The 20,840-nt window shown below is 37.3% G+C and overlaps 1 protein-coding gene across 1 annotated transcript; it reads left to right on the top strand.

Annotated features, from left to right (window-relative positions):
* The first annotated feature begins 14,384 nt into the window (after positions 1–14,384).
* On the top strand, positions 14,385–20,530 carry LOC134796012 (uncharacterized). Its single transcript, XM_063767912.1, has 12 exons — positions 14,385–14,629; positions 15,073–15,261; positions 16,000–16,310; positions 16,574–16,702; positions 16,790–16,944; positions 17,195–17,436; positions 17,518–17,667; positions 17,748–17,891; positions 18,160–18,383; positions 18,867–19,032; positions 19,734–19,898; positions 20,373–20,530. The coding sequence occupies exons 1-12, from the start codon at positions 14,623–14,625 to the stop codon at positions 20,528–20,530; spliced, it is 2,040 nt and encodes a 679-aa protein (XP_063623982.1). The 5' UTR covers positions 14,385–14,622.
* Positions 20,531–20,840: the final 310 nt, after the last annotated feature.

Here is a 20,840-nt window from a genome sequence, read left to right as displayed (position 1 = left end):
TCAATATTTTCGGAAATAATCGATCTGAAAGAAAAAAAGTTGTGTTTTACCGTTTAGTTCCCCTAACTTTTGAACCATGGGCCCAAAAAATATGAAAAAAATCGTGAAAACATAGCTTCGTAAAGACTTTCAAGGAAAAATATAGCGAACCTAATCGGTATAGCTGTTTTTGAGTTTTGGCAAATAGTCTATTTTGACAGACGGATAACTACGGAACCCTACACTGAGCATGGCCCGACATGCTCATGGCCTGTTTTTTTTTATATTTTATCAGCAGGTCGCTTAGCTTGCTTACTCTAAACTAAAATAAGATATGAGCAAAAATATGAAAAAAGGTACCTTCAACCCCCCCTCCCCCCTACACCCTCAGCACACCCCCTACCCTCGAGGACTTTTAGTATGTTTATCTAGACACCACAAGGTATGCCTGTACCAATTTTCAAAACTACACGAATTATTTCCGCAGATTTTTCTAATTTGCTTAGGCTACGTCTCATTTGTGTGAAACATTGTTTACATCGTGGCTTCACATTCCTATGCCGTAGGTAGAAATGTTGCAGTTGGGTCTATATTAATTCGCATAACATAATTCTCATAATTCCATTTGGCATAACGTATGTTACGCATAATTTCTAAATCGCATAACATTATTCCGCATAATGTTAATGCGCATAACGATGACTTGGGATAAATATAATTAGCATAAAGTTACTTTGCATAATTATTAAATGGTATAAATATAAAAGGCAAATAAATAAAAATGTAGACAGAGCGGCTCGAATTAAGGTTCAGTAGGTTCAGAGAACGAAGTTTTAAGTAAATGTAGCGCTTTTTTAGATGAAATGAAATGAAATGAAATGAAATCACTTTATTGCCAAAACATGATAGGAAAAAACAATAGGAAGACAAACAATATATAAATTCTATGTTAAGTATGTACTAACTTATTCTAGGTTAAGTACTAACTTATTGTCTACTCTATATAATATATATCACAATACGGTTGCCATAAATTTAATTAGCAATCTTGCGGCCTTTCTCAGGGATTTCAGCTATTCACATCCTGAGTTTTTGACTTTTGCTCGATAAAAAAACGCTAAAATAAGGCTAAAATGCACTTTTAAAAAATTTTGAAAGTTATTTCTAAAACCTAAAAAAAAACATAAATTATTAAAAAAAGATGGGTCTATATTAATTCGCATAACTTAATACTCCTAATTCAAATTGGCATAACGTATATTACGCATAACTACTAAATCGCATAACATTATTCCGCATAACTGAGTACGCATAATGTTATTGCGCATAACGTAAATTGTCATAACGATGACTTGGGATAAATATAATAAGCATAAAGTTACTTTGCATAATTATTAAATTGTATAAATATAAAAGGCAAATTAATAAAAATGTAGACAGAGCGGCTCGAATTAAGGTTCTGAACCTACCAGAGAACGAAATTTTAAATAAAAGTAGCGCTTTTTTAGATCACAAATATCACAATACGGTTGCCAAAAAATTAATTAGCAATCATGCGGCCTTTCTCTAGGGACTTCAGCGATTTGAATCCTGAGTTTTTGAATTTTGCTCGATAAAAAAAATCACTAAAATAGGTCTAAAATGCACATAAAAAAATTTGCACAAAAAAATTAACTTATGAAAATTATTTCTAAAACCTAAATTATTCAAAAAAAAATAAGAACACGAACTTACTACGCCTTAATAATGTTTTACAGCAAAAAGATTATTATTTGTTACAAAAAGCTTCGCTTCGTTTCGCTCGATCCTGCCTTAGCCTTGTGAACCTGACCTAACCGAGGGGTCCATATTGGGTTGCATACAAGTTTAGGTCATATCTTTGATGCGCATAACAACTTGTGTCATAATCATCATTGCGCATACAAATGAAAAGTCATATTATATTGTGTCATACATTTTTAGCCATAATATTTGATGACATACTCAGCAGTTGTCATACATTTTTTGTGCATATAGGTTTTGATTATAATGAATCAAATGTCATACCAGCTAAAAGCATATTTATCGATATTTATAAGGTTTTTACGTATAACGTTTTGTAGCATAATAATTTTCAACCATAATGGTTTACATAAATAATTTAAGAAACTAATTTTAGCCTCTCAACAACTCCTCGAAAAAAACCTTTTCCCTTATCTCCGTCCAAACACTTAATTCGACGGAGCCCCGCTCACGCGGGGCTCCTATTTCTACGTAGTTTGCCCTTCGGGCATCTAAAGCAACCTAACGAACCTAACCTACCTATTATGATTAGTTTCTTTTATGACCACTAAATATATGACTAAATATTTTTATGACTTACAATTTTATACATAAAGTGTTATGACAATTAAAAATATGACAAAAGTAGTTATGCGACCAGAGGGAGTCCCCTAACCGAGTTGGTTTTGCCCTGATCCATCTAATTCTCTTGCTTTATTAAATTACGCTAATTCATTTTGTGCCAAATAAAGTTATAGTTAATAATGTTATGCATATTTAAATTATGCGGATTCATTATTATGCACAATAAGTGTTATGCTTTTTTAATATTATGCATGTTCAATGTTATGCACAATTATGTTATGCCAAATCTGTTATGCGAATTCATATTATGACAATTAATGTTAGGCGTATTAAGGGGCACCCAAAAAAAATGAAGAACACGAACTTACTACAGTTACTACGCCTTAATAATGTTTTACAGCAAAAAGATTATTATTTGTTACAAAAGCTTCGCTTTGTTTCGCTCGATCCTGCTTTAGCCTTGTGAACCTGACCTAACCGAGTTGGTTTTGCCCTGATCCATCTAAATTCTCTTGCTTTATTAAATTATGATAATTAATTTTGTGTCAAATAAAGTTATAGTTAATAATGTTATGCATATTTAAATTATGCGGATTCATTATTATGCGCAATAAGTGTTATGCTTTTTAAATATTATGCCTGTTCAATGTTATGCACAATTATGTTAAGCCAAAACTGTTATGCGAATTCATATTATGACAGTTAATGTTAGGCGTATTAAGGGGCACCGTTGCAGTTGTTGGCGTATCGGTCGGCATTTTATCCATTGCTGTAAATATATATAAATAATATAAAATATAAATAGCTACTATGTAAGTTAAATATCACTTTGAAGAATATTAGAGAAGATATAACAATGTCTTAATTATTTAAATTAGGTAATGGTACATAGTAATGGTACCTACTAATAGTACTAATGGTGAGGCGTCAAAACACAGAGCTAATTTGGATTAAATTATCTAGGTAGGTATTTTTCTTTAAGGTATGATTTGACGATGTTCTACGGTCTCAATCTCAAGGTACGTTGTTCGCACACCACACTTAAACTTAATTGATTTTAATTTTATCTTAGACAAAATCATTTGTATAATTAAATTGAAGTAATGTAACTTAATCAAGCCGAAATGGTTATATTGTAATTATGTACCTATATTAATATGTCTGCCTGGGTAAATACTTTATGTTTACTAAGTAAATCTACCCTAACGACCGAAAACATCCTCAAGCTCCGAAGCTTTTAGTCAGATTGAAGACTAAACACCGCATACTAAATTTACGATCGGATACGACAGCAAATAACTCTTACCTAATAGGTACCTACATAGTTACATACTACAGTATTTCATCAATATTCTCCTACTACACACTTAGTACAGGGTGGGTGTCTTCTACGAGCAATAGAAATAGAAGAAGAAATTAAACAAGTAAACCTTCTTGACCGCCCTATTTCTGGGACGAACCAAATTATGAAGGTAAATTAAGTACCTATTACTTACGATTCCAATATGTACCTACGTTGCTACAAAACGGGGTGCTGTCTGGTATTTTTAGGTACCAATTAATTATTAATTAAAGGTATTTATATGTCTGTCTGTGTCTCTTCAATGTTTTTCTCTATTCAATAATCCTTACTTAGGGTACATCATATTTTTAAAAGATCTTATTTAAGTAAATACAATAAATAAAACACAAAGGTACCTACCTAAAAGTTGGTAACTTAGGTATTTGGGTTTGTTTCCGTTTAGTTATGGTCATATAACTTTAACTAACATAAACCTTGAAGTATTTTTTTTTAAGTTTTAGGCTTTGTATATGTTTATATTGCTCTTGATGCACCAAATAAATAAAATAATAATAGACGTAGGTAAGTAGAGTTAGACCAAGAAAAGTCTGCAGCGATTTTGAGAGCCCACGCATTGCAAGTGTTATTTATACGTCATAATCTCATAGAAGTTTGACGTTTAAAATAACACTTGCACTGCATGGGCTATCAAAATCGCTGTAGACTTTTCTTGGTCTAACTCTACCAGAGTTACGACATACTACGAACGAATTACCCAATTTAAACCAAGCCAATATATCAGCCGGAACACGAGAAGGGTATTATTGCGACATAATACCGGGTTAGTGCAATGTCCTGTATATCCTGACCCATAATATGTTATAATATAATTGGCCTATTGGCCCTTTGAACGGCAAGCGTCGAACACAACACAAATGTATTACTCTAGTAGCCACCAGCAATACCATCTGGGCTATTTTATTTAAAGTTGTCCCCTACACTTTTTTTTTAATTTGTGATATTTTATGTTATTTCTACTCATAGCTCGAGCTCTTTCTATCCTAATAGGAGAAAAAAAGTATCCCAAGGGTTTTATTTCCATTCCGTTACCATTTTTAATAGACTTTGTAGGGCGGTCACGGAATGGAAAGATAGAAAATTGTATGGAAATTTTGGGACACTTTTTTTCTCCTATTAGGATCAAAAGAGCTGGTGATTCTGAGTAGAAATAACATAAAAAAACATACCAAATTTGAAAAAAAAGTGTAGGGGACAACTTTAAATAAAATGGCCCATCTAAATTAAAATTAGTTTATATTAAGTATTATCTGATTCGTATTTGTTTAACACCGCAAACCCAATTTCATTATAACTAATACCTAGCTACACAGTCATTGTTTTCATTATACATAACTAAAATAAATCTTGTTCTTCATACTACACAACAATTAATAGTAAGCAATTTAGCATGTCATTATCATTTATGTAATTTTATAATTTAGTATATTTTATATTGATTTAAAGTTTTAAACTAACACGATTTTTGCTCATAGGTAACTACTTTTACAACTAACACGGGACTAATCGCGTAAAACTCACCACGAACGTAACGTCACTTTCGAAACGTCAGGCCATAAATAAACGTAAGTTTTACGCGATTAACTCCCGTGTTAGTATGTTTTTATAAGATCTTTTGTCTTTTTTTATAATTTTAGGATAGTATATTGCTCATAGTTATTTATTTTTCTTGCTGTGTATACTTATTTTGAATGGCATTCCTAGTTCCTACATAAAGCCTACCACTTTGTAGGTACTCATGTTTGAATATTTTCTGTATAGTGTGCCTTATAAATAAAATAAAAATAAAATGAAAATAAAAATCAGGGAGCTATTTACCATTTTTATTGTAGCAATATTTACTAATCACCGAATGGGCTCTAAAATGCTAGAGTGACAACGAAGCCGATAACGATATTTAAACTTTCGATGCCCTAATTATTTCCCGATATTTTACAAAGTTACTCCGTCACCATCAGTTTTGCGCAGACTGCTTCAATTGTCTGACCTACAAGTCGTAATAGACGACCACGGCAAGCAGTTCCCGTTCTGGAGGTGGCCCCGTTTCTCCAGGAAGCCATCAGTTAACGCAGATGCAGTATTAGGTTAATTGCAGTTGTAGACAGCGGTAATCAACTGCATCGGGCTAAACGAGCTGTATTGCATTCGGCGACAGTTGGCCTGACGGTACAAGTACCTAGGTACTTTCCAGCAACCCGCAGACCAGGGCACAACTTTGTTATTTTATCAATCTATGCAACCAACTAAGATGGCCGCCTTTTTATCATCTGTCACCATGGCCTGTCACGTTCGAACAAATATGAAAGTGCGAAAGTGACGCATGACATGACAGGTGATAAAAATGCGACACGGATATCATGGCTGCTGATAAAAAGGTCACCATCTTAGCCCTACTGGATAAGGATTTTTAAAAATAAATGCTATCCATGAATGTTTGGTAACGATAACAGATTTAATCAGACTTTTGTAACAATTTTTGTGCTAGAGATCTGTCATCTGTGTAGCTACTCAATGATCAGATATGTTGAAGCGTCTTAAGCAATAGGTAGGTACATTGAGTATTATTTGTCAAGAAAAGTTTAAGTACTTAATTGATTATGGAAGCTTATCTAGCAGGTAAGAAAGTATTTTTATTAAATTCAATAAAACAACAATCAGACTAGAAACTTTATTTAATCCTTATTTTAAAGTATGAAATATTACACCTAGACGTTAAATTAATTAACAAAACATAAATTCGTAATACATTGTCTGTAAGAAAATACTGTCTTTACGATATCATTATGTAAGTACCAATTCACAATTATCTTATGTATGTCTGTGCTAAATACAATATGTGTACAGATATAGTATTTTCTGAAAAAAGGTAGTAGGTATATTTTTTAAGTTTCTTATTTCATCAGTATACAGATCGGTATTCTTCTAAAAAGACTTAAATTTACATCTAGTATAAAGTAGGTAGTAGGTACTAGGAGTAACACTTCTAACTGACCCCTTGTAGTCTTTATGTCGTTAGCTAACACGTTCACTGCAGTAGGGGGTGCTTTTAGTAGGTACATAAGTTAAAAACATCAGTCGATTTTTATATTTAATAGGTAATGTATAGGTAGGTATATTAGGTATCTGTAAATATAATGAAAACTGTACCTGCCGTGGAAATATAGAAAGTAGGCTTTATAACTTTATACTGTTCTTAGGTACATATAATATATTACAGTCGTTTGTAGTTAAAAAGGATCTTACCAGACAGGTGATAACAATACGATACAAATAAATAATAGTTCACGAAGTACCGCCCTATAAAGAGCCCTTTTTTTGAGAACAACGTGTTTACACATGTAGAGGCCTCGGTGTCGCGAAAAGGGCCCTCAAGCCATAAATACTATTTGATTCTGCGATAACTCGATCGTTTCCAAAAGAAGGTTCCTACATTGTATTTTTTTTAAATAAAGATGACCTTGATGGTCGTATTATGAATCTTTATTAAAAAAAAAACGAGGATACCTATAAAAAACTTCATCTGTCCGCTCTACATAATCAAAAGGCAATTTGCAGTTACAATGTTCTAATGGATGCTAACATTATAATATTAATAACGGCATGGTACCGGCACGGCATAACTATTGAAAGGTTTTCATTTAGGTACTTCAATCGTCCGATTTTTTAAAATTTAAACTCACCTAACCAAACTCCTAGAAAACCTTAGAAACCAAAAACGCATTAACCGACACCCATCGACCGACACAACCGAAAACCGCCGTCCCTACAACGAAAAGTTCACTGTTCCTAAACCCATGGCCATGTTCCAAGTGTTCGGTCCCGGTTAGCCGATGAATCAGGTGCGTCGCATCAGCCACCATCGACTGCACGGCCCGTGGAGCTGGAACCGACGGTAGCGCATGCAGTGCCATTGGGGGATCTGCTGCATGCGGCGGATAGCTTCCATCTAAATAAAATAAATAAATATTAGGGGACATCTTACACAAATCAACTTAGCCCCAAACTAAGCAAAGCTTGTACTATGGGTACTAGGCGACGATATACATACTACTATAGATAAATACATACTTATATACATAGAAAACACCCATGACTCAGGAACAAATATATAAAGGGAATATTTTACAATTATATTTAGCTAAAGCGCATACAGGCATCCAGTTTGTCTAAAAACATAGGTAAGTATATGTAGGTAGGCAACCCGGAGCTAATTTGTCTTTTTTTTCCTTAAAATGTGTAGTAGATTGGTTAAGACAGTGGAAATTAAGTGGATGCCGCCACTGTCACACTGATACAGTAATGTATTAATTTAATTACTTACACCAATTTATTAGTTTCATTCTGTTAAATACGATAGCCATGATTTTTCTAATTTAAAAAGTTTGTACCTTAAAAAGTGTGTTGACAATGAAGATTGAGAATCCCACAAGAGCCAGTACACATGATTCACACTCGATTCACACCAGTAATAACGTATACTAATTTATGATTCACATCACGTCTACACAATTTTCAGTTTTACCTCTTCGCCCAAATACAGACATATTTTTATTACAGTGGATAACATTCCACATTAACTATAAGTACCTATACGATTAAATTTAATCAGTAAGTGTTCGCCTAAAACAGCCTTATTTAACCACAAAAACAATTACATATTGCACCCATGCTTAATTAATAATGACGTAGCGTAGGTCGTGTGAAAAGCATCACATATAAATTAATAACTGTAGTTAAGTAATGGTAATTAAACGTAATATTTGATGTTACGTAAAAATGGTTAATATTTTGTTGGTACTTAACCTTTTCGCCTTCAAACAACAACACAATTGTACTTTATGTGAACAATGCAAGAGGCGTTCACACAATAAGTAAGGGCTCTACAGTGAAGGGTCTCTACATTCTCGCAGTTGTTCTTAGTGTTAAAATAGTTGCCAGTTTGCTGCATTGCCGGGTTAATCTTTATAAATTTTGTATCAATACTATTTTTACCTCTATTTCATGTCACTGTATTACATCGGAAATGTATTAATAAATAAATGCACCTTGATATGTTAATATCAAAATTAATGTATTTTAATAATCAAGTAAAATTATATGATTAAAATATACGCAATACTTACTTACAATTTCTACTACATAGATTTTTTGTGGCTATACCGGCACATCATTTCGAGTAGGTACTCGCGCAAAAGCTCGACCGGCATATGTTTAATGTACAAATAACATATTAAATACGAGGGGCGTTCAAAATATTCTCGGTATTGATATCTTACAACCTCTTCTAAAATTTCTTTTGTTACTGGCCGCTAAGGTTTATTCATTGACATTAAAAAAAAGTATAATTCGAACCGAGATGTTCTTTTGTTTTTCTGCAATTGCTGAACAAACATGAACATCATGTGCGAATTGACAATGTTAACTAAATCAGAACATCAATGCGTCATAAGATTCTCGACAAAACAGGGTAAAAATAAAAAAACCATAAAAGAGGAAATGGATTGTGTTTACCGTGAGTCTGCTCCTTCTTTATCTACCATTTAAAAGTGGTCAAGCGAATTTAAGGGTGGAAGGGCTAGTATTGAAGATGACCCTAGACCTGGTCGGCCTGTAGTAGCTACTTCACAAGAAAATATTGATAAAGTGGAAAAACTTATATTGGAAGATGGTCGAGTGAAGGTAAAATCTATAGCTCAAGTAACCAATCTTTCTATTGGTATCGTACATGATATTATCCATGACCATCTTAATATGTCAAAAGTAAGTGCAAGATGGGTTCCGCGAATGCTGACTCGGCTTCAAAAAGACATGCGTGTAGCGTGTAGTTCCGATGTTATTGACCTGTGCGGTGAAAATCCTGATGAGGTGCTGCAAAGAATAGTTACTGGAGATTAAACCTGGGTTCATCATTATGACCCAGAGAGTAAACAAGAGTCCATGCAGTGGCACATTAAGGGTTCAGCTCATCCCAAGATGTTCAAGGTCGTCCCTTCAGCTGGCAAGGTCATGGTCACGATATTTTGGGATTCTGAAGGAATATTACTAATCGATTATAAAGAAAAAGGTGTAAATATCACAGGACAGTACTACGCTAACATTCAACGTCAATTAAAGGATGCTATCAAAGAAAAGAGGCGAGCAAAGATAACCAAAGGTGTTCTGCTTCTGCGTGACAACGCCCCCGTCCATACTGCTCATATTGCCAAGGCAGCTATTGTTGAATGTGGGTTTGAAACTGTTACTCACCCACCGTATAGTCCGGTCTTAGCCCCCAGCGTCTTCTTTTTGTTCCCCAATCTTAAAAAGGATCTGCATGGAATATTTTTTTTCTGATGATGAAGCATTGAAGGCAGCAGTGGAGGAGCATTTTTACACCAAAGACAAAAAAAAATTTTTATCGGGGATTTAAAAAAAATTGATCGATCTTTTAAGTGGATGAACATAGGGAGGGAGTATATTGAAAAATAAAAATATCAAACTTTTCGTACTTGTTTGTTTTCATTTTCATACCGAGAATATTTTGAACACCCCTCGTAGATCATTTTCAATCTAGTTAATAATTAAGACATTTTACAAATACTTAGATTACAATATGGGCACTATAAACCTTTATTTAATTGTGAAAGAGACGTTTAGAACAACTGTATTACGACAACTTTTCAACACATACTGATGTTCTTTAGTCCATTGACTAAAACCTAATTTTAGGGCCAGATTGATTATTGCAAGTAAAAAATGTTTTGGGTGTATAGGTACGTACCTAGCAGGTGTCTTGTTATTATTTAGTGTACTTATTAAAAATTTACAACGAGGTACTCACATAGTCAATATTCCCGGGCCGGAACGGGTACGCCTCCACACACAGCTGGGCCACCAGCACCATAAGCACCAAGCACACTTGGACCTTCATCGTGATCCCTCGGCGCACAGAGTCCCAATGAGCGCCGTCGGGATGACCCGCCGTATATAGGGGAGCCGCCCACGCGCTTTCTTAGGGAGCGTGGATGCAACAGGCATTGTGTGTAGCACTTCGATGATTAGAAAATGCGAATAATACATGTGTGATACATTTGAAGTGTTTAGTGGTGACTTTAAGCGTACCTAATTAACTTTTGACATTTAAAATGCCATATTATTATATACTTAAAAGTATATAGGTATATATTACTTACCTCGCTCGCTACATATACACACATAACTTAAAAATCATGCAGGTGTACTCAAACTTTAGATGAATACCATTTACCATTATAGAAATGTGTTCCGACATATTTCGCCACTTGGCTACCATTATTTATGTACTACTTACATCTAAGTACCTATTTGATGCAGACCGGATCGAAAATTACCTACTAAATCAGTTCAGGAATAGGTATGGGTAAATTGTTTTGTAAATCACGCGATAGTTTTTTTTTTTTTTTAATCTACGTATTTTAAAAGGAACCTTTATCAAACGGGACATGTCGGCTCCGTTGGGCCTCTACATTATATGAGTTTCAATAAATGTTATACTAGTTATCAAAAAAATTATACAGTAATTTGCAGTTTTAGACAGGGGTTCCGCCAAAATCGACTGAAAAACCCCAACATAAATTTCTTTATAGCCCCCAGTTTCAAATAATTGTGCCCCCTTTGATTCACGCGATAGTTGAACGACGAAACATTATTGACAAAACGTATTGTTTCGTGTCTATCAAGTATTTATTTTCAAACAGGACCAAAAAATGACGACAGACATGAAATATATCAATACAATTTGATGCCATCATCATATCAGTTTTAATTAATTCTGTAACTATACCCAAAATACCGGAGTACATCCTTCATAAATATATTCCCAAAAAATATCCGTAGGTAAAGGCAGGCGTGGCTCACTCCGCGATTTCGTCGCTTTGCTACAGGTAGCTAAAAGTACATCCGTTCGGCCCCAATTTTGGGGAAAGCCATTAGCCGCGCGTGGCGCTGTCGCCACCTAGCGGCCATATCTGTGCTGATCGTAACAGACGCGTTTTGTTAGGGAGTGAGTCTTCTGTACCTAGTACTATTATTTATTCTGTGGTAAAGGTAAGTACCTGCATTCAGTTGTAAAGATAGTTTATTGATCCCCCTTACAAACAAACTTCTATGCAAGGGGTGCACTATCAGAAATTCATATGCATTTGACTTCACATACGGGTGCAAGTGCTCTATTATTACCTGGAGTTTCTAAAGTAACTTAATTTGCATAATTCTACCACCAACTAAATCAAATTGTATCCTTAAAATTTTCTACATTAGCTACACTAATTAAGCGTTCAATTTATTCGAATTATAATTAACGGCCCCTGGTTTATTAACAGCTAATTACCTAATATTTCATTTAAATTTATAGCTGATTACCTTCGCATTTTAGTATTGTTCAAGAACAAAAGTTCTTGGAGATAAGGTTCTTTTGTAGTCGCCGCGAGGCTGAGCTACACGCAGATATCAAATGGAGCAATCTCTGAGAATCATCTTATAGATAATGTAAATGTATTGTAATAAAAGGATGGACACAGGTTCCGCGCTGCTATAAACTTCTGATGATATTTGTTTAGTGCACTGATAGGTGGGACGTCTATAAGTTCAATAAATTCCACGAAAGAGTTTGTGGACTTACATTAAATCTATAAGTACCATATACCTACATATTCATATATAGGTACATAACATATATGAGTTTGAGGAAATTTTCAAGCAGGGGGCCGATTTTTGAAATTCGACCGCTCGATTTCGTTTAAATCGTTCAATAATATCTCCACTTCTAAGCATTTAAATTCTACTAATAGAATTGAAAACGAGAGGTCAATACCACTACATTCCCAATTTCTATCGCACGTATTTCTAAAATTAGCATTTGGCCGTTTTCCACTGATTTTCGTGTGACGAAAACGAGCGATCGAAATTCAAAAATCGCCCCCAGTGCTCCGTTTTCTTTGCCTTGAAAAGGGGGAAAAGCTAACATGGGGGTGCATGTATATAAAGGTCCTTCTTTTTAATTTTTCGTAAGTAATCGACATAAAATTTTCTACAAACATCGTCGGTCTACCACACTGTCCATCTCGAACTATGTACCTACATGTTGATCAGTCTAGTCCGGGCATACAAAAGCAGCTTACGAACTAGCGGCCCGATTCGAACTTTAAGATACGTTTTGTTTGAAAAAACGTCACTTTTACGTAGACGTAATATTTGACGTATCTTAAAGTTCGAATCGGGCCTTAGTACTTAAACTTCAAAACAATAATCTTCCGTATATGAAATCAGCACCGTAGCGTAGCAGAGATCTTACTAGAGATTTCCACGCATTATCTCAACCATATTACGTGTATAAGTACTCATACTCAATTTTGCCCGAGTCTCAAATGTCTCAATATTAGTCATTCCCGTAGGAGCACTTAATTCTTCCGTGAACTGCAAGAAACTGCGTTGAGTCAGGAGGTAATTTGATTAAGGAATTACCGTTTTCGTGTGCGTGTGTTTAAACAGATCCGGTTGGCTGCATTTAAATTGGGAAAGTACGGTGTAAGTACTGTATATATTTTTAGGGTTATTTAGTCAACTAAATCCCTTATAGTTTTGCTATGTCCGTCTGTCTGTTTGTCAGTCTGTCCGCCCGCTGCTTAGCTCCCAGTATGTGCTAGATAGCTGAAATTTTCCATGGTTATATAAATCATTCTCTATTCATTAATTCTTTAGTGAATACTCGGCAGTCCATCATGGCTATTTGTAAAGTCCAGCTCTAACTTTACTAAAAGCTACTACCTGGGGCCATATAAAATATCATAGCCTGGGGCCCATTTCTCGAACGATATTAGTCTATTATTATTAGTGTGTTGCCATGGTAACCCATACGATTTGACAGTTCGTGGACTAATATTATTAGTCTAATACCACCGTTTGAGAAATGGGCCCCAGACGATATGCTTTACGAGCAAACTTTTGCCATTGGCGAAATCGTCATAAATTTGATGGAAGCCGTTTTTTAAAAGAAGAAAGAAAGTAGAAATTGATTGACTTAATTAACCATTTCCACGCATCTTTGCACATCAAGCCAAGGGTTAATATTGAGAAATATGATCTCGTGACACTTAATGATGATGGCCAATGTTACCCGTAGGTACCTATACAAAAATGACTACATGGACCAAGGTACTCGTATGTAATGACTTTTTTCATAACCTGGGGTTCAATTCGACTAGTTTTAATTTCAGTTCGTGACTTAACCCACCCCAATAAGCTTTTGGTAAGCATGTGTCTAAATCGACGGATGAACCGGAACAAATAGGTGAAATTTAATAAAGAATTCTGCTTACACAAGGTGACGGGGCCATAGAAAACCGTTTAGTGTGAAGCCTTAGTATGAAACATATGTAGGGTGTCCAAACTCTTGAAATAGGTACCTACTTATGTACTTTGCTAATTTTCACACTCAATAAGTTGTACTAGAACTAGCAGCATCCAAAAATAGAATTTTATGAGAGGCAGAGAGAAACAAAATAACTAGAAATGTTGAGATTAACAAATATCGATTGAGAAAATGAAGTATTTCGTACTGCTTGTCCCACTTTTGGAAGCCGAAAAACCCAGTCTGATCAAAGTTTGTGCCCTAAAATTTGGGACCTACTACATTATGCACGTCCTTCCGTAAATAATGGTCACCCCAGCGGTCGGCGTGTATCGATTGAAAACAGAACAACAGGGACGCCCACATCGCTCCGCACCGCTCTAGTTTGTCGCAGAAACATGGATAACCGACCTTATTTACCGGTTATCCACACTTAGGCACTAAATTTCCCAAAATTCTCGTCAATGCATCTGGATTTTTAGTTTATTTGTGAAATAAATGACCTACATCAGCGCCATGTTTGAAAACAATTGTGGTGAAGTCATTGTTTTGAGTGGTTAATGTTTTTATTATGGTAAGTACTTAGGTACTGAACACAATTATAAACAGGATAGGACAATATTTTGTTAACTACTTAACTTAATTAACATTATTATAATTTCCTTTGCACAAAATATATTAATATATTATGCGATATGTTAATTTTAAAGCCTTTTCTTTCTTTAAATTAAGTTTAAATCATTATGGGCCCTTGACAACCAACAAACAAGAACCTAACACAACCCACTTTTTGCTTAACATGACTTTCAGGATATTACGTCTCAGTTATTGTTACAAGACTTACAGTGACGTCTTTAAAACCACCTACCTCTAGGTACAATTTAATTAACTAGTTTATCAAAATGTTACGAAACATAGTATGTTACATTATTACCTAGATACTATTTAGGAGTTTTATTTAATAACAAAGTCTCAGTACGTCTCAAACCATGTAATTTTGTAAATTACAGTAATTTGTGAGAAGTGAGAAAAATGTCGAGCGAGCCGGAGAGCGGTATGAGCCGCACCCTGAGCGCGCTCGGCGGCGGGGACGCGTGCGGAGCGCGTTGGACTTTAGCAGCACTTCTACTGGCGCCTTTAGCTGCCGCCAACTCGAGCTACTGCGCTGTGCCTGCTGTTTTGATGCTTGCCGCCTTTATTACTGTGGCAAGTAAGTACTATTGGACTTATTCAGGGCGTTCGGCGGGGATGCGTGCGGAGCGCGTTGGACTTTAGCAGCACTTCTACTGACGCCTTTAGCTGCTGCCAACTCGAGCTACTGCGCTGTTCCTGCTGTTTTGATGCTTGCTACCTTTATTACAGTGGCTAGTAAGAACTATTGGACTTATTAAGGGCGTTCGGCGGGGATGCGTGCGGAGCGCGTTGGACTTTAGCAGCACTTTTACTGGCGCCTTTAGCTGCTGCCAACTCGAGCTACTGCGCTGTGCCTGCTGTTTTGATGCTTGCCGCCTTTATTACAGTGGCTAGTAAGTACTACCTATTGGACTTATTCAGGGCGTTCGGCGGGGATCCGTGCGGAGCGCGTTGGACTTTAGCAGCACTTCTACTGGCGCCTTTAGCTGCTGCCAACTCGAGCTACTGCGATGTGCCTGCTGTTTTGATGCTTGCCGCCTTTATTACAGTGGCTAGTAAGTACTATTGGACTTATTCAGGGCGTTCAGCGGGAACGCGTGCGCGTGCGGAGCTCGTTGGACTTTGGCAGCACTTCTACTGGCGCTTTTAGCTGCTGCTAACTCGAGCTACTGCGCTGTTCCTTCTATTTTGATGCTTGCCGCCTTTATAACAGTGGCCAGTGAGTACTTTATAGGACCAATTTTTTTGCAATTGCTGTCGCCTCGAGGTCAAACAAGAACAGTTCGAAAAATAACACTGCTTTTTTTTCCTGCAGCTATCACATGTAGAGACTTAAAGAAACTAGCTGACATCCTACCACCGGCAAGAACCAGCCGTGGCCGTCGCGAGCGCAACCTGCGCTCCTTCGCCGACTTTATGGCAACATGGATGTGTTTCCTCTCACACCTGGTGGCTGTAGCCATCTGCGCAAGGATCCTCAGCGCGACGGCGGATCACGTGACGAGCGGCCGGACGAGGCGATGGCTCTTTGGATATGAAACCAGAGCGCTCGGAGAGCCTTGGCCTGATGTGCTTGGGGTTACTGTGGTCATGGTTGTCTGCGCCATGTTCATGTGTGGATTGGAGGTACGGCTGACAGTTTTCATTTCTTAGACACATTTTATCTGATTAGGTTTGGAACTTTCTTGCTTGAAAGGCTTGAGGCCACCGATTATTTTCACGTTCGTTAGGATATGAGATCACAGATATACATAAAGAAACGACGGAACTCCTAAAAATTATGGACAAGGGTTTTACTAACTACTTCAGTATAAGTGTGTTAAACATGGAAGTGTCATTTGATTATTGTTTGACTTGACTGTTATTATACCTACGGTTTTCTTTTCCAGGAAAGCATGATGTTCACGTTTATGCTGTTGATTCTGCTGTACATATTCAGTCAATTCTTCGCTATCTTTGGACTAATAAATTTAGATATTGCAAATATAAACATGCCTATACCTATGACTATTTACGAGGTAAGAGATACTTTTATTGTCTTAAGTATTTTCCAGTTCTTTGTGTTTTTTTTCATTGCGATTCATTCTAATCTTTATTCATTACAGCTTTTTGCCGCTGGATCGCCTATCTCATACGCTTTTTGTGTATCGACGCAAAAGAAAGATAACGGGAGTTTAAAGAAGACTCTGATTCTGATGGTTGGACTGCCTGCGATTATTTTGTCTGGCTTGTGTTTTTTGTATACAAACATGTTAAAAGGGTGAGTTAAGAGATAGTTTAATGTATGGTATTAGGGGATAATCTATGGATATCAAACAAGGAACCCACTTTGTTGGATTGAATTAATGCTAAACATATATAGACATTTTATAGCACATCATGTTATGATTCCTTGTCACATTAATTGAAGGTGCTCGTGCATACTCATGTATCAATTTCCATATACATATTTGTGCACCTTTTGTCAATTAAATTAAGTAGATTTCTGTACCCTCATCATTTCTGTACAGGAATAGTATAGATGCAGCTTTACCAATAACCACTCTACTAGAAGCCAGAGCACCCTCGTGGGTGTGTCCCCTGTTAGCCGCAGTCACCGTAGCAGGGATCAGTCTAGCCCTGACCGAGCTGTGTCCCATACTCTTCTCTATTCTGGTGGCTTTGGCTTCTCCTGAATGGAAGGTGCTCACCAGATCTATGACATACGAAAGTCAAACAACGGGCAGTCCGGTGCTAGCTGTGTTCACTGCTGGTGAGATTACGTCACATTCTCAAAGTTAAAGTGGCTTGTTTCATAAGCGAATCTTATATGATCTGGTATCTTTATTTGCAGGTAGTCTAGCAGCAATTCTAGCGTTTGCCTGTCCACTTTCCCACATGATCACTCTAATGAACGCGAGTCACTTGCTGGGAATTTCGGTACAGGCTTTCCACTTTATGATAATGCGCTGTGTACCGACTGCCGAACAAAAAGAAGCCGGAGGTATACTTATTTTGATGAAGACATTTTAGTACACATATTTAGTAGAACCAAATATTCTTGAAATTCTCTTAATTTTACAGATGTTGAGTATAAACGTCTAGATCGAGGAGACACACGAGCTAAGACGTCAGCCAAGAAATCTAAGAGGGGGCTTTGGTTCATCCCTTCTGCTATTCGGCACACAAAAACCTTAGAGAGCATTAAATCTAAAGTAACCGCGAAAGGTAAGATTAATAAATTCCATTGAGTTCATTCTTATTTATTCTGTTTATATCCCAATTTGAGGATTCGTTTGAATATTTTATTCTCGTTAGGCTCTCTGTATCTATCTAATACCTTTAAACGAGCAATATAGATCCCAGATATTAACTACATTAGGTCCTAAATTCCTAAGAAGGTCCAAAATTCAAAAACAAAACGATTACTTTGGGAACTCCGGAAGTTATGACCAACACCATGTCCATGACCACCTCAACCTATGTTCTTTTCCAGAAACTGAAGAGCGGGAATGTCTCCTCCTCGACGAATACGGCAGCGGTGTGGTCGACGAAGCCGAGCCAATGACAAGCTGCAGCAGTGACCAGCGGATCGCGCCAACTGCTATTGACGAAGTACCGTCGGACGTCGAAGTCGAAGTTAGCGAAGCGGACCTTTCGTCTGGCGATGACTCCACTGATATCGACGCCGTTGTTAAGGAATATAGGGATACGATACAAGTAAGTGGCGCATTACGTTACACTACACGGCTTCCTACACTTTTCAAGAAATATATTGGTCGAATTGCTGCGCTACACTGGATGCGACTGCGTGTACCTAAAGTAAAATAGCTTAAACATCTAGATAGTTATTTTACCAACCCCTTTTAAAATGTGGCTAATCTCTGCCGTAGGTATTTTTCTTACTTACTTTAATACAATTTTTTTTTCTACTATTGTCTTTCTAACCTACGTGGTATTGATTTGTGTAGGTATATATGATTGATTCATTTCAAACTATTCATAAAAAATTATGAATAGTAAAATTGAAAGTTCCTCGTACGTTTGACTGCTTTAGGGTGGCAAATAGCGTGGGCGGCGTGATGTTATTATTATTAGATTTTTCAGAAAAAGCTTGGCCGGTAAATAGTACCTATAATCTCATGCAGTGGTTGGTTTAACAAGTAATGAATATTTAAGAAACTCACCCCAACAATATTGCAGGTAGTGACGTCTCTCCCCGAGGCAAGCGCTCCCATCCCTCCATGCGTGCGCGGGGCCAGATGGTCAGCAGTGGGCGCCACAGTGCAAGTGATAGCTTCTGCCTTGATAGCCGTTGCCTTCTGCAATGAACACATTCGATTGCCGATGTTCGCTGCTGGGATACCAAGTATGTCTTAACTCCTCAGAATTTTTGGGGTTATAGACCCTACGACCCTACTACAAAACTCTTAATTCTTATAGCTTTTTTTAGGTAAATTGCGTTGGGTTTTTAACCGATCAGTAAAATCGTTCAAACATATTCGTAATTCTCGAAGACAATTAAACGCTAAAATGACCAAGACAGACAATGACATCCTCAATTATAGATGAAGCAGATCGGTTTTAATGTGCTTGCTTAGGTCAGCTCGACGACGTAAGTACATATGATGCAATCATAATTTCCTGACATAAATGTAAACACATCGTAATCCATTAATGATTTATGAATTAACAATTAACCATTTGATTTGACGGTAGTTACGAAAAGAACACAATCGACTATTAATAGACCTTACCACTTTGCAATAAGGTTTCCGCCACACGAATCGACAGTTTTTAAAGTGTTTTTACTGTGTCGATTTGCACGTCAGTGGCGGCGCGTCCATAAAAGCCGATTCCCACCGGCTTGCCTGTTTTTGGACGTTTGAGCAGAGTTGTAAAGGAACTATGTGGGAACTATGTAAGCCAAATTAGCCCCGGCTTGCCTATGGATATGTTTGACGCGCCGCCACTGATGCACGTACAATATTAATTCTCCGTGGTTACATTGTAGATATATTGAATTCCTTAAAAATGTGACCAGTAATTTTATTACAAACTCCTTTACAGTCTGGATCTGCGGCGCCTTCATATGCGCCTGGCAGCCAGCTCACCCTCTGGGCATGCGTAAGGCACAAGGGCTACAAGCGCCATTGGCTCTGTTGCCGGCTCTTCTGTTCCTCACGCCTCTACTGGTTGACTCCTGGCCTGCTATCGTACTCTTCGCTGGCGCTGGTATGTCATTAACATCTTTAAGCAATAGTTTAGATCCGCAGCAATTTTATATGCGCCTGATGGCAGCCAGCTCACGCCCTGGGCATGCGCAAGGCGCAGGGCTGCAGACGCCGGCGTTGGCTCTGTCGACTATTATCGAGCCTTTGAATTACTTAGTAGGTATAATTACATCATCATCATCAATTACAATTAACATGGGTACATCGACCACTAATACACGACTTGGGTAGACATCATCAGATCATCACATCAGTGATGGTGAAATAAGTATGTTTATATAATAAACACGTTACCGGCTCTCGTGCATGAAATGTATGAGCCTATAATACATAAACACCGGATTCCGTGCATGAAATTTATGAGCCAATAATTTCAAGAAGACTGCTAAGAAGAAGAAGACTCCATTTTAGACAAACGCCTAAATCGGTTACATAGCAATAGTAAAACTAAAACCTTGCATCCACAATTGACCAGGTGTTGTGATCTACGCTCGCTGCGAGCGCTGGTGTGGTGATCTAGCCGTCCAGCAAGCCCGCAGCGCGGTTGAACGACGGAAGCTCCACGCTGTGTCAGCTGACGTCCCTCTGGCCGCCCATCTCGCTCACATCGACACCGTGTACATAACCAGGTAGGAAGCTACAGCAGTTCCTGCTTCTCACTCTTCCCAGTTATATATGTACAGTGTACAGTAGGTAACTAAGTTTGCAGCTCGTTAGAAGACGGAAGCTCCACTGTTAGTTGAGAGTTGACGTCCCTCTTGTTGCCCATCTCGCTTACTTCAACACCGTGTTTATAACGGTAGGGAGCGACAGCAGACAATTTGCATCTAGTCCAGTCAAACGGAGAACACTGCCGTTTGCAGTCTCTGCCGGACTACATCTTACCGCCCATCTGCTCACATGGGCACCTCTTCTTAACCACGCTTCTCAACAAGACGATGTC

This window comes from Cydia splendana, chromosome 13 (genome assembly GCF_910591565.1).
Source record: "Cydia splendana chromosome 13, ilCydSple1.2, whole genome shotgun sequence".
In the NCBI taxonomy this organism is placed as follows: domain Eukaryota; kingdom Metazoa; phylum Arthropoda; class Insecta; order Lepidoptera; family Tortricidae; genus Cydia; species Cydia splendana.
Note: the sequence above shows the minus strand (reverse complement) of the source record. Positions and strands in the feature narration are given on the sequence as shown.

Bases quoted from the DNA above. Each gene is read 5' to 3' on its own strand.
- LOC134796012 (XM_063767912.1), top strand. The intron at 16,945-17,194 runs GTGAGTTAAGAG...ATTTCTGTACAG, and splicing joins TATACAAACATGTTAAAAGG to GAATAGTATAGATGCAGCTT. The intron at 17,437-17,517 runs GTGAGATTACGT...CTTTATTTGCAG, and splicing joins GCTAGCTGTGTTCACTGCTG to GTAGTCTAGCAGCAATTCTA.